General features: G+C 42.2%; 2 protein-coding genes across 3 annotated transcripts; one reads left to right on the top strand and one right to left on the bottom strand.

Annotated features, from left to right (window-relative positions):
* Positions 1 to 7: 7 nt before the first annotated feature.
* Positions 8 to 5,475, bottom strand: mrpl21 (mitochondrial ribosomal protein L21). Its single transcript, XM_061831160.1, has 2 exons — positions 5,004 to 5,475; positions 8 to 3,930 (listed from the first exon to the last, which is right to left on the bottom strand). Exons 1-2 carry the CDS (start codon positions 5,277 to 5,279, stop codon positions 3,634 to 3,636), a joined length of 573 nt encoding a protein of 190 aa, XP_061687144.1. The 5' UTR covers positions 5,280 to 5,475; the 3' UTR covers positions 8 to 3,633.
* Positions 5,476 to 5,988: 513 nt separating this feature from the next.
* On the top strand, positions 5,989 to 21,273 carry wipf2a (WAS/WASL interacting protein family, member 2a). Of its 2 annotated transcripts, none has more exons than XM_061831157.1 (8): positions 5,989 to 6,128; positions 12,128 to 12,276; positions 12,353 to 12,485; positions 14,326 to 14,427; positions 14,613 to 15,245; positions 17,387 to 17,647; positions 17,744 to 17,845; positions 19,889 to 21,273. In XM_061831157.1, exons 2-8 carry the CDS (start codon positions 12,214 to 12,216, stop codon positions 19,930 to 19,932), a joined length of 1,338 nt encoding a protein of 445 aa, XP_061687141.1. In that variant the 5' UTR covers positions 5,989 to 6,128; positions 12,128 to 12,213; the 3' UTR covers positions 19,933 to 21,273. The 2 variants fall into 2 exon arrangements, with proteins under 2 accessions (XP_061687141.1, XP_061687140.1); XM_061831156.1 differs by lacking the exon at positions 5,989 to 6,128 and adding an exon at positions 6,805 to 7,368.
* Positions 21,274 to 21,866: the final 593 nt, after the last annotated feature.

Raw genomic sequence — 21,866 nt, forward strand, 5'->3', positions numbered from 1 at the left:
GTATCCAATAGGTCATGTAACATTTTGACAATGTGATGTTAAATCCTCTCTCATTTAATAGTGTTTTGAGAACATTTTTATCGACAATTACAAATGTACAGGGGCGCTGCCATTTTTGCGCATCACATGACCTAGGTGCGCGGATGTGACGTGTACCGTGCCGCAACAAAATCTTGATTACATTTATGCCCAGCACTAATTTCTCGGATTTATCCTCGTCTGATGAAGAAATGGCAGTATCGGTTGATCGGGAAGACAGAGGAATACTTCCATACTTCGCCGTGAGCGGTAATGGAGCCAGCAAGCCGGCTTGGGGGGGGGGGGGGGTCACTCACGCCTTTTTCCTCCACATTGTGGAGGAAGAGATGACATCGAAGGATCAAAAAGCGACGTCTCTATGAACAATTGGCTGCCACAAGCCAGTTATCCCTGTGGTAACTTTTCTGAGACCTCCCGCTTGAAACCCACACGGACGTCCTCGGGACGGAGGATTGGGCTGACGGTGGAGAGCTCAATCGCACAGCGCCGGTTCCTGTTTAATTCCGATAACGTACAAGACTCTGTCATGCTAACTAGTTACGCGGCCCGGCTGTGTATAGAAGTATTCCTCCGTCTTCCCGATCAACCGATATGCTATTTCTTTATCAGATGAGGATACATTTGAGAAATCAACGCTGGACACAAATGGTGTCCCATGTAATCGAGCGTTAGGAACGGCACTTAACAGGTCACATACGCCCATGTAGGCCATGTGACTCGTGAACACCTCTGAAAACTCGTAATTGTCGATAAAAATCTTCTCAAAACACTATTAAATGAGAGAGGATTTAACATCGCATTGTCAACATAAAGTACATATTACGTGACCAATTGGATACATTGTTAATGCAAACCACTGGATTTCCCCTTCAAAGACTCACCTGTGTAGAAGAAAGATGTTTCTGGGCAAATGTAACGGATGCACATCTTTATCAAGACTCATTCATAAAGAAGAAAATTGATTATTAGCCAGTTCACTGCAGAAACTGATGCGCAACTTTGCTAGATTCAAACTATGGGAGTAGATTAGTGCCACCAGGATTTGAATTTTAAATGTAACGTGAAATATGATTTGAATTTGAAATGTAGAATGATCACATTTTCAATAGTTGTATTTCAGTGTAACTTTTCAATGTTAACCATCCAACGCGCTACAATTCGCTGTCTAATATTCACCGTCTGCGCCACCAGGCGGGGTTACTTCAGGTCAGAACCGAACACCCAGCCAATCCAGTTTCGCGTTCTTAGAATGTGACGTCACGTGACTAAGAAAGCGTAACTGCAATTGGCTGGGGGTTCTGCCTGATGTCACAGACTGTGAATTTCAGACAGCGAATTGTAGCAACTATTGAAAATGTGATCAATTTACATTTCAAATTCAAATCCTGGTGGCACTTATCTGCTTCCATACAAATGTACAGAAGTAAACTGCGTTTGAGCAACGCTTCACTGCCGTGACTGACGCGTATCGATGTCGTCAAAGAACGCAGTAATGCAAAGTTGACCGCTGAGGTGACCGACGCGTGACTTGGGGCCAGATTCTTGCAGCCCATGAAGCGGTTTATTGGGGATAAGGGACGTGTCGTATTTGGACCCGTCCGAGCAGTGACGTCGTCATTATGTGCGCTTAATTTAGTGAAGAGGTTAGCGGCCTGTGTGCGAGGACGAGCGTTCCAGTAGTGCCTTCTGCTCATTTCTGTTGTTTTCTGAAGGAAATTGTGTTCAATAAATGAAGAAAAGTGTGCCGTGTTTTTTTTTTTTGTTTTTTTAAAATATTGTTTTGAACAGGCAGTTGGAACAGAGTGGTTAATTATAAGTATGATTCAAGATTAAGTTATTGTATTTATTAAAATGATATACAATAAAGAAAATAATCTAAAAACGGATCAGTCATTAAAAAATATATACATAAAATTGATCAATTACACTTGGAAGATAAATTTGAGGTTTTTTTTTTTTTACATGCATCCACAGAGCATTTAAGTCTTGCATATTTGTTTTTCCTTACTATTTGTTACATTTTTTAATTGCACATGCTAATAAAACTAAATTTGAGGTTTTTGTTTTAATTAAAATCATGTTTGACAGATTAAACAATTCAATATACTGTACACAAATATGTACTAATTACAAAATTATATATTTTCAATACACATTTGGTGAATTGCACTTTAATTTTTTTTTTTCAAATAAAAACTAAAAAAGGTTGACACATTTGAGCTGGCCAGTGTAGGTTTTTAAAACTTATGTTTAAACACATCTCACAGTCTGACATATTTTACAGGAAATGACCCAATAAAATGTCCTTTTACCAATCAATTGATTTGACTGACGAGTATTTGAATTATTGGTAGTTATTTAAAAGGTCATAATTGTCTCGAACAACAACGCTAGCACTCCAAAATTGGCTTTCCCGTTAGGCGTCTGAGAACCTCTTGGTTGCAATACACCAGAGGGATCTGTGAGCTTAAGTGCGAGGATGGGGCAGCCATTTTGCATTCACACAATATCAGACAGCAAATAGTGTTATTTGTGGGATAGAAATATGTATATATTTGTGAAAGTGTTGTACGTTTTGCATGTCCTTACTATTATGATTGTATCAAGACAAGTGGGTTTAATGGGTTTAATAAGTAGTTCAGATCATTTTTGCACTTGTAGCAGCAGAGTTTAAAGGGAAATATGTAAGTTGTGCAACACAACTTTTATGAAGCTGTCTTTACCATTATTCAGTTATGAAAGGTGTATTTCCACTTTTTATTTTGTTAAGGATTTCCAAACTATAAATGCCTACAATTTCAAATCATGAATAGCACTGATTTGTCCATGTACTAGTATGCTCTTTGCCCTCACAAGTAAGGCAATTCAATGCACTAGCAGAAGAACAGTGACAAGTGAGGCAAAACTGCACTAGTTGAAGAATGCGTGCTACTAAAAGTACTAGTCACATTAGAAATTCTTCTGCTAACTTTAACCACGTCGGACTACATCTTAACTAGCGGAATTAAATGTCACTAGTAGTACTAGTGGATTTTCACCCAGTTGTTGACGAGTCCACAGTTTTGCATCACTAGTGACAAGTCGTTCTACTAGTGCGCCTCGTCATGCAGGAGTGGGAGGAAAACATTAGTAAGACAACCGTTCTGATAGGACAGGTGTAAAACTCAAGGCCCGGGGGCCAGATCCGGCCCGCCACGTGATTTTATGTGGCCCACGAAGGCAAATCATGTGTATGATTTTTTTCATTTGTTAAAATCTGGATCAAAAGCTCCAATTGTAATACCATAAATGAGAGATTGCAACCATTTTTGTGTTTCCAAACTTCAACAATCGTTCAAAAACCCATAACCCTTGATTTCTGATTCCAAAACTAGTTTATGAATTTCACATGTAAATATGATGCAATTAATGATTTTTGTTTTTGTCATAACGGCGCTTTGCAGGAAACCGTAACTACGATGTGGCCCGCGACAAAGATGAGTTTGACATCCCAGTCTTTCTACTACTATGAACTAGTACAATATGAAATATATGCTCACAGGGTTTTGCAATGCTCAATTGTACAAACTTTTTTTTTTTTTAAACTGTCCGTAGTCACGTGAGCGCAGGCGCCACCTGTATCCGGTTAATTCTCAGCACAGTCTGCGGCTGCACTATTATTCTCTTGCGCTGGAAGCGGTGCCTCTTCCAGAACACCATGTGCACTTTGGGCCACGACTCGGTCTTCTCCAGTACGGTGGCGTCCACGCGCACCAGCTCCTTGGCCAGCAGCGGGCGGCCGACCAGCGTGAAGTCGCGCGCCCCCACCAGCAGGACCTTCTCCAGCCGGAGGCGATCGCCGCACGCCGCCTCCACGTGGTTCTCCACCAGGATCAGGTCCTCGTCTGTCACCTACGGAACGGAACGTTTGATGTCGATCAGACAGGCGAGCGGGCTTGGGAAGATGATTTTGGGAAAACTACAGTACTTGCTTACAATTCCAAGTTACAATGTTCAAAATGTAACAGTAGTGTGAGCGTTTCAATTAGTTTCTCAAAGCAATACACAAAAAATTGCAGTTTAGCACATTCCTTGGTTTAAATGTTAAAGTTCAGTCCATTTACCATTCTCCGCCATTTATCGTTGTTAATCAACACCCCTCCAACAAAGGTTTTATAATTACATATAAATGCCACATGATGGCAGCAAAACAGGTTTTTCTGGGTGAAACTTTTCAACTCACATAAACATGCTTCCTTGGAACTGTCATAGTGGAAAAACACCAATTCTCCAAATGAAACACAACAACGACAGAGCACTATGTTTGTCTGAAACTCCTCTCGCTCCTGGGCACGCACCAAGATGGCAGCAAAAGCATCCATCCATCCATTATCTGAGCCACTTATCCTCACAAGGGTTGCAGGAGTGCTGGAGCCTATCCGAACAATCTTCGGGGGGGGGGGGGGGTGATACACTCACAGTCACACCTAACGGCAATTTGGAGTCTCCAATTAATGCACGTTTTTGGGATCCATCCATCCATTTTCTTAGTCACTTATCCTCACGAGGGTCGCGGGAGTGCCTGAGCCTATCCCAGCTGTCAACGGACATGAGGCGGGGTACACACTGAACTGGTTGCCAGCCAATCGCAGGGCACATGGAGACACACAACAATCGTACTCACAATCACACCTAGGGGCAATTTAGTGTCTCCAATTAATGCACGCTTTTTGGGATGTGGGAGGAAACCTATATTTGTCAAAATGAAACTCCTCAACAAACTTTTTGCCACAGCAAGCACTTTCATTGTTTTGGCCTTAGGGTTAGTACAACAGCAGCAGTGAACATGTTACCTATTTGACTTCTTGCTAAAGATAAAATTCAGGAAATTATTATCTTCAAACGTGCATTTTAAATACTATGTTTTTAAACGATTATTTTTCACTATTTTGTAGATTCTCTCCCCCCCACACACACGCACACACCTTCCACTGGCGTCCGGCGAAGTGCACCACGGCGAAGAGGCGACCGAAGTCGGCTTGCTCGATCCGCCGGTTGACGGCGCTCGTCAGGGCGGCGTGCTGCCGCCGCAGCTCCTCCTCTGGCACCGGCCTCGTCTCCCTCCACGGAGGTCTGGACAGGGAGGTCAGAGGCAAGTCATAGCTAACAGAGCTGCGCGTTCGGGCAGCGGCGAGAGGAAGGGCGCAGAGTCGAGATGTCAACAGGCAGCACGTCCTCCTCAGTGTCGCCATCAGCGCCATCTTTACCGGAAAGTGTGTGGACCAAATATGTTCTCAAGTAGAGATTAACGACGAGATCGAGTTTAACCGTGCTCTCAGTAAAATAAGTTAGTTCTTTGTATTTACATGAATACTATATTATTTTTATTTTTTACTTCCCTGCGTATTCAATACATTCCAACACCGTTTAGTTGTTTTGCCAGGTGCTTGTGTTGCGGAAATGTGCCGTAAATCAGTTGCACGTGTCGCAACGACTTCGCCTCAAATTATTTCACATATATTGCACCTGGCCAGATAAAGTGCCAGAAATATATACTGCAAATGATGTATAATTTTCATAACATTTAATTATTCTCATGAAGCAACAAAAGTGTGACTGTCGTGAAATTGGAACGCCTTTTTGCGTGTGTCGTCGACCAAAGATGTTCTCAAGAAGTAGATTACCCGTGAATAGTACACGACGAGTGGTGATTCTCGCCGTGGTCTATAGGCATTGTTATGAATTTATTTTATAATATGTTAATATCATACATTATCCGTATTTTCTGAATCTGGATTTAATGCGTACCAACAGTATTTACTGTCATTTCGCCAATTGTCGTAATGTGCCGTGAATTGTTTGCACTTGTCGCAAGAACTGTTTTGACAGATTCTACGCGAGTTACTTGGTTAAATACAGTGTCCAAAAAGACCACTTAACAATGTGTAGTACTTGTCACACTGAATAACTATTTAACTTAATTAAAACAACAAAACGTGTCATTTTGGGACGTGGAAAGCGGTTCTCTCGACTACTGGATTGGAAAAAAAGAATCTGGTCCCACTTTGGTTTGAGCTGCGCATGCGTCGTCTGGAGTCTCATGACCGGAGGTGTGTACAGATGTAAAACTTTTAAAAAGGCTTGTCTAAAAAGAGTACTTTCCTCTTCAGCGTTTTATATTATATTTATCCTCTATTGTTCCTTTGTCCATATGTGGTCGACTGTGTATAGAAGCAATACAATTAGTGATACATTTAGCATTAACAAAAAGAACATGAAACTGCTTTGTGAAGTGTATGTAGTTTTGTTATCAGATGTACAAAGAAAACTTTTTTTAAAAGATAGAATCACAATGTAAAACGGTGTAAAATTAATGTTTTAACTCATCCAACTATTCACACAACACTACAATGTGTGTAAGATAAATACTTCTGGACACTGTGTGAGATCATGTTATGCATTTTATTAATGTGCACTCAGTATTATGCATATGCACTTTTTCTTTTATCTACAGTATATACTGTACATCTTAATTTGCACAGATTGGGACATATTGTGCACATTAAGACCATTTTTCAAACAAGCAAACTTTATTACTGTATTTACGCTATACCAACATGTTACATGTTAGTCCTGTTTTTTTTTTTCAATAGATACGATTCAAATTTCTTTTCATTCATCTTCAATACGGCTCTTATGACGATGAATATGTAGGCGCTTCCGTCCGTCCATTCAACTATTTATTTATTTATGCGTTTATTTCCTTGCTTATTTGTGGCGGCTCCCAACTCTCGCAGGAGTGACGGGCGCTCCAATTTCCGCGGTCCATGAACGCAGCGTCGGCCAAACTGCCTCCCTCCATTTTGTGTCGCTCGCTCGGTCGCTCGCTTCGTTTCCGGGCTTGTCGAGCAGTCTGCGGCAGCGACGCTAGAAAGCACATTAGCCCCGCTCAACTAAACGGGATGGCTCCGCGAACGCGCTAACGACAGCGCGCTTAAATGTTTTCCTCTTCAAAGACGAGCTGTTCAAAGGTCGCCTCGGAATCTATCGCAGCCCAAACTTGCCGCTGACAGCTGGAAGTAAACAGCTACATGCTAAGCTCTTAGCTTCACTTCGGCTGCGGGGCTAACCTGCAGGCTAAACCGACGGCGGTCGTAGAGCCCTCAGCTTAGCAAGGTGTCAGTAGCAGGCTAACCTGGATTCTTTTCCTGCTCGTGTTTATTTATTCTTCGCCAGCGACTCGCTGTTATAAATTTTTCCACCGCCAAGGAAGAAAGGAAGGGTTTGCCAGAACTGTACCCCCACCCCTTTAATGTTGTTTTTTGCGACGCACCTCTTCGTGGAGTTTGGGTAAGTAAACTGGAGCTGATTTTACTTTTTAAAATTACACCTAACTTGAAGCGAACCGGCACGATTGAGGCGTTTTACCGAGATAGATTTTTACCTTCTTAAACGTGCTTTAGCTACAAAATGAAGGTATAACCCTTTTATCTTCACTAGAAGCCTTCACCTGTGATTTAGCGTTAATTATTCAACAGTTGATGCTTGTGTGGTGACACCTTGGCTCGAGTCAGGCCTTCGAAGTTGCCCGAAAAAGAGCACAGAAACTCGGCCACTTGTAACCCTGATACGACAACTCCAACACTTCCTTTGGTCTGATTGTTGGTCTTAGATGAAAGCCATTAGTCCCACAGTTTGCTTCAAAGGAGCCTTGGTCGGTTGATATTTCAACTTCCGTGTGTCTTTGAACCTTTGCTCTTTCTCTGATGGCCTGCAGAGGGCGTCCATCAAGGTTGTTGGCTTGTCAACATTGTTTAAATAATCAGATGAAGAAATACAGCAGTACCTTGATATGAGAAGTTTAATCCGTTCTGTGACCAAGCTCGCAACTAAATTTACTCAAATGTCAAATCAGTTGACCATAATTAAATGATGCTATTATTCCTTTACAGCCACCCTAAAATACATTTTTGGGGGGTGGGTAATGTGTTTTTAAAAGGGATGGGTGAGTACCGATACCAGGTATGGATATGTTTCCAATGACGTCACCGCATTCGTTAGACCAATCCGATAAATTAACGATAAAAAAAAATGCTTCACCTATCACGTGTTCTCTTACCTCTATGACACACAAGATGGAGTAATTGGAAACCTATCCATTGGTCTTAGGGTACTCTTGGCCTGCAATACCGGCTACCGATACATCAGGCCCCCAAAAACAGACACTCTAAATCTTCATCACCACTAGTTGGTGCTGCACCGCAGTACTTTGACACATGGGCAAATCATGTTTGCCAAAAGAAAATAAAGGTTTCTGCTAATGCTCTTCGATGTGTGGAATGTCACGTGACCAACACAGATCATGGGATGTAGCTGACTTCCTGTGCGTGCTCTGCTAACTCCGATCAATGACGTTTGTATGAAGCAAAACTTACTCAAATGTTTTCTTCAATGGTTTGTGGTGTCATCGGGCAGAAGTTAAAAACATGTATATTGTTTATTTGTAGAAGTATGATGTGATACATGTAAACATGAACAAAGCTATTATTTTTGGTGGCTCTGTGGTGATGATGTGTTTTAAAAAAAAATACATTTTAGATGTTAAAACGTCCTGCGGTTGTTTAATGCACATTTTGTTTACTGCTAAAATAATTGTAGTCACATCGCAGGTAATCCCCTCTTGTCTTATTTTCAAGACAAACTTATTCTTCGGTCTTGTTTTTTTACATTTGGTTGTTTTGAATCGGTTCATCCTTGTCTGTTCTGCCAGCTCTTAATTCAAAGTAGCAGTTTTCAGAAAGCATCTAGTGAGATATAAAAAGTCGTTTTTGCACAAATTATTAAACTGTCCCTGATTTTAATGGGAAAATGTTTCAAAAGTCAATTTTAAATGGCTTATGTACATCTTTCGTCCTGTATGCATAAACAACCTTTTTTGGAAGTAGAAATTCTTAAAAATGTTTTTTTTTTTTAAACGGATGACTTTTTAGTCACTTTATTTTAAAAACAGATGAAACCTTAAATTATTTTTTAATGCACAGGTTTAAAACTTAGTTTTTAATTGACTATATCCAATTTTTTTCCATTAAATACGTTTTTAAATATTTTTCCAAATTTATTTTTTTTTTTTAAATGAACACATCTTCAGAAGTTTGATTTTTAAATGAGCAAATTCTTTAAAATGTCCGTAAAGCAGTTGCTGTCATTCCTTCACAGATCCATCCAGTCAAGTGAAGTTCATAAATGACCACAAAGCAACTTATGCAGTGTACATTTGACATGTATAAATCTTATAGTGAAGAAACATAGGGCAGAGATCGAGCCAGCCCCTCATCTTCTCCTGACTCGTGTTTGTGCTTGAGCGAGCGCGTCACTGCGGATTCGGCAGCTCGTTCAACCGGATTCCACCGTGAGCAACAAGATGAAGAAGAAGAAAAAGAATGGTTAATGTATGAGCAGTAAACCTGTTTGGGGAGATGCAGACGCTTTAGTTTTGTGTGTGCGCGCGGGCGCCTGTGTGCAAATGTCACATGTTGCGGCACTGGATCTGCCAGCAGGAAAAACTTAGGTGTCTCAAATCGGTTTCCTTTGAGCCATAGCCAAGGAGTTGCTTGGCAAAATAATTTGCAATAAATTGTCATGTCGCGTGTTCTCAAACTTTGTACACCATTATGACAAAAATTAAAATAGGGGTCGCACGGTAGGCTCAAGTATTTGTCCGAAATTAGACAGCTTTTATACATATGCTGTGGTACCTCTACTTATAAATTTTTTCCGTAAGTTGTTAGCTAATTTGTGCATTTTTTTCTCACTACCGCAAGGGGGAACTTGAGGTAAGAGTGAGACCAGCAGAATATGTGTTTGAGGAAGTGACTTTTACCGGTATGTTTTTTTTTTTTTTAATAAATCGGCCCTGTCAACGCAGCGTTACCCCGGCGCTGCTAGTGTTCGCGTGGTGGCGCTAGCGGTAAACTCTCCGTGTACCGTCTTTCTTTAATATTTCGTGTTTCAATGTGGTTACTTGCGGCTTTTACTCAGTTGCGGCGTATGTGTGTACCACATGGGTTTTCCTTTACAAATGTACAGGTGTGCTCTGTAGACCGGGAATTCGTTTATCTTTGGCCTTTTTGGTGACTTGCCAAGAGCGGTGAATGACAAGCAAACAGCATCGTGGTGGATGGAGGAGGAGGCAAACTTTGACAGCTAGGGGTTCACCCTTCAGTTTCTAGAAAGCAGTCACTTGCTTCTCATACAGAACAAAAACGAAGGTCATATTCAGTAGTTTCTGTCCACAAAAAGATGTCAAAATGGACGACTGTGTCCTAGACGTCATCGGCAACTACATCTTTTTAGGCCAACTTGTAACAATGGCTGGAAATACAAACACTGTTGTTGAACACCACTTAAAACTTGCCCAGCAGGCTTATGTAAGGCTGCTATATTCAAGAACAATCTTCCCATTTGCTTGAAAAGAAGTATTCGATCAATTAATTTTACCAGTTCACACTTACGCTTGTGAAACATGGACTCCAAATGCAAAAGGTATACAAAGGCTCCGTATAACTCAAAGAAAAATGGAACATGAAATGTTATTATTAAGCTTTTGCAAAAAGAAGAGACGCAGTTGGATATGGCAGCGGATGCGAGTTACTGACGTCATTCAAAAAAAATAACAAGCCTCAAATGGAATTGGGCTGGCCACATTGCCTGAAGAGCTGACAAAAGTGGACCACACAAACTATCAACCGAATACCACTTGGCACAAAGCAGTCTCAGCAAAGGACTAAAAAATAGATGTTGTGAATTTAGCTTAAACTCTTGGATGTTTTGAAGGTACTGAGAAAATGGTTGTTGGTGTTAGAATTTTTTTTTTTTTTTAGCAGCTGAGAATCTTTCATAATGTTGAATAATTGCAAAAGAGTCTTCTTGATAATCCTTGGCTGCTATTAGAGGAAAATATGGTATTTTTTAAAATATAACCAGGGGTTGTGGGTTCGTATCCCACTGGGGCCTCCACTCCCTGAAAAGGGTTGCGTCAGGAAGGGCATCCGGCGTAAAAATTGTGCCAAACATATATGTGCGTTCATCTGAGATGACGCGCTGTGGCGACCCCGAAAGGGACAAGCCGAAAGAAACTTACTATGAGTCATTTGAACACAGCAGTTAAAAAAAAACAAAAAAGAGTAAGCTGGAGCACACAGCTCCTGTGTGTGCTGACTTGTCATTTTGACCTGTCTGAGCACATTAGCGGCTCCCACTTCCTCCATGCTTGTTGATTTTAATCTCCTTGGTTTGACATTTTACAGTTCCTTGAAATGTGAACTGTCCAATCTGAGTGGATTTGTGACTGAGATTCCACTATGATAATTTGCCTTGATGAATTGAGCTGTGTGAGGCACAGTGATGTCTCAAGTGGTGCCAACGATAGCGGTTTGCATTTGATTCATCAAGGCTTTTAGGGTGTGTCCCGTCAATCAAAACTCAAGATAACATAATTAGATGAATAGAGGAGGGCTTCTCCTGTTGAATAATTTTAGAATTGAATTTACTTAGCATTGTATTGCTGAATTTCCTGCAACTTTATCTGCGAGCATGACTGACCACACCCGTACATTTTTCAAATGTGACTGTTTGAGGTTCTAACATGAACCTTTATAGTTCTCAATTAATCATGTGTGCAAACTTCCATGAATCTTGTGAAAATCTGTCCAAAATTTTAAATTGTCATATCACAAATGTTAACGTTGAGACATTATCAGCATTTTTGTGTTACCAAACTTGAACAGCGAGTGCAAAACTCATTACCCTTAACTTATGATTACAAAACTAGTTCATAAGTTTCATGTGTAAATATGATGACGCGATGAAAGATTTTTATGGTTTCGGTAATAACGGCCCTCTGAGGGGAAACCGTTACTACATTGTAGCCCGTGACATAAATGAGTTGGACACCCCTGATTCAAACTATGCAAACTTTTTTTTGACCCAGCCCTCTAAAATAATGGGGAATTGAGAATCATTTAGATCCGGTATCAGCAACAGAATCGGTCAAATTTTAACAATGCCCAACCCTATTGTAATATAATAATTTTTTTTTTTTTTTTTTTAGAGGTTTGACCATATTGCAGCAGCAGAGGCATTGAAGTACTGTGTCCTTAAATAAAAAGGAGGAGGTGGTGCCAACAGAGTAACAAGATGCCCATTCCTCCCCCTCCCCCACCTCCCCCGGGACCCCCGCCGCCACCAACCTTCCAGTTGGTGAGTGAGCTCTCAGTCCAGCTTGGCTTTAGCCCTGTCCAAGTCCTTTAACTCATGATGGTTCCCCGTCCTACAGGCCAACACCACTCCTCCAAAGCTGAGTTCATCAGAAGCGAAAGGCAGGGGGGCTCTGCTGTCCGACATCCACAAGGGCGCCAGACTGAGGAAAGTGGGCGTGGTCAATGACCGCAGTGCACCCGTTATCGAGAGTGAGTTACAGAACGTCAGCAGCAAACCAACAAAATGCTTTTTTAGTATATTTTTTCTATGATAGCCATTTGTGTCCTTGTAAAACTAATTTGTCAAGCAATTCAGATCATTGTTTTCCAGTGGCGGGTGGTGTATTTCGGACATGAGTCTTCCATCAGCAGCCAAACACCACCCCCGCCATCCGTTGACAGATATACAGCATATCAGAACCCCAACCCAGTGGACAAATTGGGAAGTTCACTCGGCACCAAAGACCTCATTTGACGAGTGTATCAGGATGGAGAAAACTTAAATCTAGAGTTGTGGCTGTTGACCAAATCACTTTATGACAAGCCTTTTTTACCTTCCATTATGACAGTACATTTAACTCTGCAACGAGACTACCGGGCCAATGAATTGTGATGTCATTGTTTAAAATGTATCAAAAAGTCACTAGACATCAGCATTAGCGGCAGTGCCTAGTAGATTTTGGGGAGCACTGTTGGAATCCTGTTCAAAGGGAGTTAATTAGGCGAAAACTAATCTGGACATATTCAGCATGAATGACACAATCACAGTGAATACCCGTCCATTTTTAATTACCCAGGCTCACTCAAGTCAAATGTTTGCTTTTAGCAGCTGAAGTTCTACTGGGGTTCTGAGGCCACATCTCAACAGTACAGCCTTTCACAATCACGATTTACCTTTTAACATGACAAAAAGGTAAAAACTTTCCATAGAACATATCATACTCAGTATGGATGAATATTATTTGATACTCATCTTTTACTAGTGTGTGGGTCCGAACCAGCTACATATTTTTAAAGTGGTGATTAAATAAGTCACAAAATTAAAACATGGCAGCCAGCTCCAAGCATTGTCCGACTTACTGTCAAAATGTGTAGTTTGTCTTTAAAGGTTCGTCTTGGGGGAAAAAAAGTTATTTCTACCATATTCATCATCTTTATCAGCTGGCGGCTTCACCTAACGTTATGTAGGGAAAATCTAATTGAGAAGCACTAAACCAAACAGATGGCAGAAAATTTTGAACATCAACTGGGTCCTGCTTTTTAGGGCTGTTTTATTGAATCTGACATGAGATGGGTAAGGAATGAACTAGACATTTTTGTCCAGTCTGAATGTGTGGAAGCTTACATTCATATAGCAACACATACATAATCTAAATCTGATTGGATGAAGAAAAAAAATCCTTTGACTGGAGGGTGCTCAGCAACTGTTGGAAATACTGTAATTTAATACAATTTAATGTATGTTTTAAATGCAGGTCAGTGCTTTTGATAAAGGTTAGGCTATCAGAAAAGGCTTTGAAGGCGCACACTGCTTTCCTCCACTGTCAACAAAAATCAGATGTAGGACACCCACGTTTCCGCTTTCCATAAAATTCCACATTTTACGTGGAAAAAAATGTCCTATAGAAATGGTGGGACAATGTTTAGAAATCTTTCCATGTTTGTCTACTGATTCAACCATGTCAAAGAATTCCAATGGCAAGCTGTATTTTTGTACTTGCGAAAATTCTGATTTAACAAAAAAACCCAAATTAAATTTCTTTCCAAAATTCACCAAGACATTTTGCGAATTTGCTAATCCTTTCATATGAGTCAAATTTATTCAAACGATTCCACTGTGAAACTGTCTGTCTTATTAGGGACGTATTAGGAATTATTTTTTCCATTCAAAACTGTCCAATTTTTCCACATTTCATATTGCGCACACACGGTCATGCTAGTTGAAGACAAGTTCTGTCAGCAGTTTAGCACCTTCTGCCTGATCCTGTCAAGTCCCCTTAGTAGTTCTTACGACTGCTTCCATCCTAGTGATCTTGTCATATTTTTCCAGAATCAGGAGGAGGAGGAGGAGGAGGAGGAGGAGGAGGTGGTGGTCCAATGGGAATGGGAGGCCTCTTCCAAGGAGGAATGCCAAAGCTGCGACCACATGGAGGTAAACAAATGTCATGTCATTTAGTGGCGATTTTTCCTTTTTTTTATGCCCTACATAGAAATGTATTAACAGTGGTACCTCTACTTACGAAATTAGTTGCGGAAGTCGTTTCGTAACATGAGTTTTTCTTAAGTAGAAGCACTTTTTACATGTAAACAGCATATTTTCCACTACTGTCTCTTAAGATGGTTCATCGGGCGGCTCGGTGGGCAGATCAGCCCTCAGACCGCCAGGGTCCCGGCCATCAGCCCCCCGCCCTCCGTCTGGCCGCTCTTCATCACCGTCTCCCCCAGAACACCAGCGCTCCCATCGACCCTCCCTGCCGGACATCACTCGGCCCCCCAACATCAGCAGCAGCAGCTCCTCCTCGGGGGGTGGCATGAAGCACAGCACATCGGCTCCGCCCCCTCCGCCGCCCTTCAACCGTGGAGGCCGGGGCAACGCCCCACCCACCCCCAACCAGAAGGTGACAGCCCCCTCATCCTCTGCCCAGAAGCCCTTGCCACCCACGCCCAGCCGAGGCCCTGCTCCTTCCAACGCTCTCAAGAACGCCCTGGCTTCAAGCCGGCCCCCCACCAGTGGGTCTTCGGCGCCGCCCCCTCCACCGCCCTACAGGGTCCACACGTCGCTCTCCAACGGCCCGGCCCAGACCGATGGTGGGGGTGCCCCGGAGCTACCGCAGAGGCACAACTCTCTGACCAAGAAGCACACTGTACAGGGGCGCAACCATGCCCCTCCCCCACCGCCATCCTCGTCGCCGTCCCTGCAGGTTAGCCGACCGCCGCCCCCTGCTAGGGAGCCGCCAGGACGCAGAACAGGTAAATAAATGAAAATAAAATAACACATTTGACATCCAGCAGAAGTGTTTGTCACAACGTACACACATTAAACACAATTTTCTAAACAAGAGCTGTGAAAAAGTAACAGTTTCCTGACATTGCTTTACATAATTAACCAAATCTAGATGCAAAACAAATATAACTCAAACTTAAAATGTTTTAAATTATTTTTTTTGTACATTCAGAAATGTTATTCAGTTACCTGGCCCTGTGAGAAAAAGTGATTTATCGCCCATTAAATCATCAATCTCGACTAATATATTTTTATTCATTTTCATTGCTCTTCACGCTGGCTTTACTTTTAAACAAGGAAACACTGGTAGTAGGCTGTATCCATCCATTTAAATCTAAAAAATAAATAACTGTAAATACCGTCAATTTCGTGACCAATTTCTCAACGGTCAGTTTTGTTGCTGTTAGCATAGCATAGCAGCAGTTTGCACCGACATCACAGTTTGGGCACTTCCCAGGGGTATACGAATGTAAACACTTGATGGACAGAATAGAAACGAAGAGGAACCACCGGCTATTGGAAGGATTTGGCCAGCAAGACATTTCCTTTTTTTGTACCTGTCCGCCCCACCTGTACAGTAGAAGATTTACGACAATACTGTAAGCTTTCCCACAATATCGGATTAATTGTTGTTACGTCTCTAGTGTTAATGGTAGAGGTCGTACTTTTACGTGGAGCAGGAGTAGTAGTTGTAGTAAAAGTAGTTTTGGTAATAGCAGAGCTGTCAAATGTTAGACTGTCCGTATTTTGTTACAGAAATCACCGAAACTTGATTTGTTATGGCTGTAACACTGATCTGGATATTGGAAGAAAAAAAAATCTAGTATCCAGATTAAACAGCTACCAAGTGCCCCCTATTTTACTAAGCGCCCCCGGATGCCAAGTGTATTGTCAACGCAATGTAAATCACTTATCATCGCCCCCTTATTCGCAAGTACTACTCTTACACTGCTTCTTATCAAAGTGTCACCAAGGAAAGATGAGAAGGAGCTAGATGAAGAAAATGTCAAAGCCATGCTCATTTAAGCTTCTGTTTCAGTCGTTTGCAGGACATGGAAATAAGTGAAGTAGAAGTGGTAGTAGAATTAGTAGCAGTAATGATAGTCAAAGCAGACGTATAGATAGCAATAGTAGTATTTAGTAGTTGTAGAGTAGTAGTGGTCGAAGTTGTAATGGTAGAGGAAAATGTAGTGGAAGTTACACTCTCTGTTCAGCTTCAATTGAACATTTTCAAGTATGCCAGACATTTGGGAGCAGTAGTGGAGAAGATGAATGTGAAGACATTTGTGTGGGAATGTTATGTACATGTTTGAACTGGTTCCCGTGTTGTTTTTGTTGTATGTAGCTGGAATAGCGAGCGTAGGTTGTTTGCTTTTCTCCTTTTTTTTTTTTTTTTTTTTTTTTTGTTTAACAAACTTTTGACTCTCACACGACCAAGACTTGGATTTGTTGGCTTGATCAGGGGCGAACATTCCTGTTACGATGGGTCACCACGATGCCTCCTGGTTCCTCCACATTCTTCGCGCTGCCTGGAATATTCCAGCATTCCTCACTACCATCAACATTTGCGTTTGCTGATGTTGCACACACCACATGCACAAACACATTGAGATGAGTTTTTTTTTTTTTTTTTTTTGCTTCCATTACTCCAATTTCCATCCTATCACTGTCCACCCGTTCATGGCCTCACCCTTTTATTTTTTGAACACACCCCTTTCAACAAATTGCCCAATTTCACAGCCTTAGGAGTGTGTACTGTAAATCATTAATGCTGGGTCTTATTTTTATATATACTGCACCTACATGGAGCAATAAAAACTACACTGGAAATGTGGATTAATGTGGTTAGTCACGTTGGAAGGCTAATATTTTTAACACTACTGTATAAAGAAATATGATAAAAACCATGTACGTATTGTACTTTGTCTCCTATATATGGAGACTTATAGGACACCTTGTTACTCACTCGACTGTCTAAAGAACACTTGACGCATTTTCCCATTTGTATTTTTTTATTTTTGCTGAAATATTGTAATGTATTTTCTTTGTGCCGCACCTGTTAAACACAGCATCATACCCCACTTCATTCTGTGACTCGTGTGTCCAGCCCCACAGGCACCTCTTTCCGGCGCCCGCAACGGCAACCGCGACGCCCCTCCGCCGCCCCCGCCGTACCGCGGCCACAGCTCAGCTCCATCGGAGCCCCTTGGCCGGGGGGTGCGACCCGCGCCCCCGCCCTCCTTCTCCTCCTCATCCTCGTCATCGTCCTTGTCCTCATCCTCCCGCACCCCTGCCGGACCCCCGCCGCCACCCCCACCCGTCCGAAACGGACACGCCGGTGTCTCCAACTCTTCCAAGTCCATCTTGGGTGAGTTGCACATCCCTTTGCGCCATGCTAAGAAATACATCGTCCCATGAAAGACATTGTCGTCTCTCCCCCCCCCCCTCTCCCTTCCTGGCTCAGATGATTTTGAATCAAAGTTCAACTTCCACCCCATGGAGGACCTTCCACCTCCAGAGGAGTATCGGCATTTCAACAAGGTTTACCCCAGCAAGAGTGGCAAGGGTAAGCAGAACACTTTGTGTATCTATGCACACTTACAGTGCAGACACTTCTTTTTTGCACGCTGTCATTCAACAACAACAAGTCTTTATCATTTGAAAACCTTCATAAAGTATCCAAATATTGCTTGTCCATTTCTGTCTGGGGGGCAGTGCGGGCCCCTCCTGTCTGGGTAAAGATGTGTGATGTCAAGCCATGCGCTTCTCACTGTAAGTTTCTTTCGGCTTGTCGCGTTAGGGGTCGCCACAGCGTAACGACGCTCATACTTGTTTGGCACAGTTTTTGCGCCGGATGCCCTTCTTGACGCAACCTCTCTTGGGGACAACTTCTCACACCGCAATGAAATGTTGCATTTTTCCAAGAGTTAACATTTTTATTACTTTAATTCTTGTTGTTTCCTTTTTTGGTAATTTATTGAATGTGAACCTGATTGATGTTGCACGTTTTGTGGTTGTTTTTTTCATAGACACTCACGCAGGTTGTGTGTGTGCATGTGGCTCGAGTGTGAATTCCACTGCATAGAACGCCTGACGGCATTAACTGTTAAGGCCTCTTTATACTCGCGAGTGCGGCGACTACCCTGGCATCACTGTGGCTCTCCCGCATGTTGTTAGCCTTTTTTCTCTCGCGCAACTCACATGCGCAGTTTTAAAAATGTACTGCAGTTCTCCTCCAACTCAGGTGTGTTGCCAGGACACCAAAGTGCAGTTTCCTCAGCATATTTTGATAATTTCCTTTGTGACAGAAGAGTCTCCGCTAGGATGCAGGGCAAAGTTTATAAAACAGTGGTGAGGCCGACCATGATGTACGGATTAGAGAGGGTGGCACTGAAGAAACAACAGCAAGCAGAACTGGAGGTAGCAGAAATGAAGATGCTGAGGTTCTCGCTTGGAGTGAACAGGTTAGATAGGATTAGAAATGAGTTCATCAGAGGGAAGCCAAAGTTGGATGTTTTGGAGACAAGGTTAGAAAAAGCAGACTACGATGTTTGGACATGTTCAGAGGCGGGGGAGTGAGTATATTGGTAGAAGGGTGGTAAGGATGGAGCTGCCAGGCAAAAGAGCGAGAGGAAGACCAAAGAAAAGGTTGATGGATGTTGTGAGGGAGGACATGAGGACAGTGGGTGTTGGAGAGGAAGATGCACGAGGTAGGCTTAGATGGAAAAAGATGACACGCTGTGGCGACCCCGTACGGGACAAGCCGAAAGAAAAAGATGGAAGAAGATTTTGGTCATTTCTGGTAGCCGTTTTTCCTTTCGTTTCCTTTCCGTAACATCAGAAACAAGAATGGTGACTTTTGGGAAAATCCCATCGGTGAACAGCCTAAGTGGGAAAAGGTGGGTCCCCTGATGGGGTATAAAAGCAAAAATGGGGCAAGGTTTACTTCTTTGTGAGCAAGTGCATGAGAAAATAGTCAAACGATTTAAGGCCAATGTTCCTCAATATACAATTCTAAGGAATTCAGGGATTTCGTCCTCGACAGTCCATAGTGTCAAAAAGTTCAGAAAATCTGGAGAAATTGCTCATGTCAGTGGCAAGGTCAAAAACCAACATTGAATGCCCGTGACCTTGCGATTGGCTGGCAACCAGTTCAGTGTATATCCCGCCTCCTGCCAGATGATAGCTGGGATCAGCTCCGGCACTCCCGCAACCCTTATGAGGATCAGTGGATCAGAAAATAGATGGATGGATGGATGTATATCTTGGGACAATTCCAGTTGTTAGTCATCAAAGATTAATGGTATTGTATTAATTGAGTTGCTGTAGTACTGTATAGTTTGATAACATGCTGTTTGTAGCCAATTGGTGTGCTGAGTGCGATACAGCTGGAGAGACGAGTCACAGCCGGGCGAGAGGCATCCATATCTGTTGTCAGATGAAAAGAAGCAGAACAAAACTAAAACTATTATTTGATCGAAGCTAAATAACATTCAAGGAATACTACAATAGTGTATTAGTGATGAACCCTCCAACCTTTTTCAAACGGAATGTGTGTTTATAGTCTGTCCATCGGTGTGATTTGTCTTTTTATTGTTTATTTATTCAGGCATTCTGCGCGGAGCTCCCCCTGCGCCTCCGGTGGGAAGGTGAACATCCCACAAAACTCAGGACTTGAAATCATCAGTCAATAGCATCTGGTCTGGCGGGGGAATAGGACACACACACACACACACACAAACAAACATACACACAAACACTAACCATGTGGACTTGTCAAGAAGAAACGATGCCTCATGAAACTTTTTGACGTTTTTCTCAAATGTTTTGAGGACCCCCTCCCAAGCGTCCGTAACTGCACATTCCTTCTTTTTATACACTTTTTTTTTTTCGTCAGGTGCCAGCATTGATCATTGGTGGGACATGCACACACACATGATCATGCACGAATGTGGGCTGTTTTTCCTTCTTTCTATTTTTTTTTTTTTAAATCGCTCCAGGGTGCGCTTGGAACGGCTACATCTGTGTGCCAAAGGTTGGTGGAGCTTAATGATGAACCCAGTCCAAAAGTTGTTTGATAGACGCCTCATCTGCTTGTTGAGCTTCACATTCCGAATGGTGTTTATGATATTATTTTGTTTTGGGGGAGGAGGGTAATTCCCGTTTTAAGCCCCCAGTCTTCTGCTATTCTTAATGGGGAGGGTGATTGTATTCCTATTTTCGCGTTGCACAACGGCCAGCAGACATGCATGACGCCCATTTTTGCACTTGCGGGATCAGGTCATGTAATAACTGTAACAACCGTATAATTAATGTGTAATAACATCAGAGCCAGCGCCTCGCTTTTGAATGACAGCGTTTATTGGGCTGACTGTAAAGGGATCGTTTCGGAGGGGAGCTGGCGTCCATCAGCCAGGAAGTGACCATCAGCTGCTTTTACTATGCAAGAATTTGTACAGGTCGTAGTTGCTAGCAGCTAACCAAAAAAGTGAAAAAACAAACAAAAAAAAAAACACTAAAGTGCCAGAGAGAGAAATTAAGTACGTAGTGGGGAGTGTCTTTTTATGTCACTTTTAATAATAAAAAAGCTTGAGAGAGAGAAACACTAAAAAAAAAAAAAAAAAACCTGAAGATTCATCTGTGAATCCACAAGATAAAGACAGATGCAGCGCCACATGCTGCTAGTTGGTTGCCTTACACGCGTCTCGTCCCATAACGGTACCTGTGCTACTCCCCCCCCAAAAAAAATCTGATTCTATTTGCAAATGTATATTTACACCGTAGAATATGATAATCCCAGTTACCATTGATCTATTTTTGTGCTGTACAGAGTGTAATATAGGAAAGTTCTAATGAGGAGCGGCGCGCACTGATGTCGTCATCATCAGGTCACACTGGTGTCACGTTAGCACCCTCACGTTTCCTGTTAATCAGCCATCTTTTTATCACTTGAAAGTGTTTTGAATAAATATATTCCTGTTGGGGTAAAGCGGACCTCAGGAGTGCATTTTTTTTTCATTCTTATTTTTAGGGGGTCGTTGGCCGTTTTGGTTTGAAGAGTCCATTTTCACTGCAGCTACGCTTGAGTGGCGCCTTGAAAATGTATTCAAAGGAAATCTGCCCCTTCCCAACACAAGCTTCACTGATCAACATGAAATTAGATAGACAAATCTCTCATAACGGGACACACCCAAAAGTCACACGGACTCACGTCTGGAATTGAACTGGGACGCTGCCATTTTGATTTGAGGTGGCGGTTTTGAGCAAGTTTATTCATGATTGCTCCTTTTAGAAAGTCAGAAATAATCAAGCACCCCCACCGGTGTCAACAACTGGCCTGAAATTGGGTAAACATGGCAAACGTAACCAGATGCGTGAAAAACGTGGAAGGACCGATGTCCAAAATGAAACAGGAAGTCAGCCATTTTGGGGCAATTCCATGGGTGATACTTTGGCAGTTGGACATGGCTCCCCATCCATACGAAAGAATCCTTGATAATAGAAAATTTACATTGAAAATATGAAACAAAATCCCACATTTGAAATCAGTAACTTTTAAAATGTTGCAGTACATTGTATTTTTAAAC

Source organism: Syngnathoides biaculeatus, chromosome 9 (assembly GCF_019802595.1).
Source record: "Syngnathoides biaculeatus isolate LvHL_M chromosome 9, ASM1980259v1, whole genome shotgun sequence".
Lineage (NCBI taxonomy): Eukaryota > Metazoa > Chordata > Actinopteri > Syngnathiformes > Syngnathidae > Syngnathoides > Syngnathoides biaculeatus.

Excerpts from the sequence above, each read along its gene's own strand:
- mrpl21 (XM_061831160.1), bottom strand. The coding sequence starts at position 5,279 with ATGGCGCTGATGGCGACACTGAGGAGGACGTGCTGCCTGTTGACATCT. Across the intron at positions 3,931-5,003 it reads TCGCCGGACGCCAGTGGAAG|GTGACAGACGAGGACCTGAT; the intron begins GTGTGTGCGTGT and ends TCCGTTCCGTAG.
- wipf2a (XM_061831157.1), top strand. The coding sequence starts at position 12,214 with ATGCCCATTCCTCCCCCTCCCCCACCTCCCCCGGGACCCCCGCCGCCA. Across the intron at positions 14,428-14,612 it reads AAAGCTGCGACCACATGGAG|ATGGTTCATCGGGCGGCTCG; the intron begins GTAAACAAATGT and ends CTGTCTCTTAAG. Across the intron at positions 17,648-17,743 it reads CTCTTCCAAGTCCATCTTGG|ATGATTTTGAATCAAAGTTC; the intron begins GTGAGTTGCACA and ends TTCCTGGCTCAG.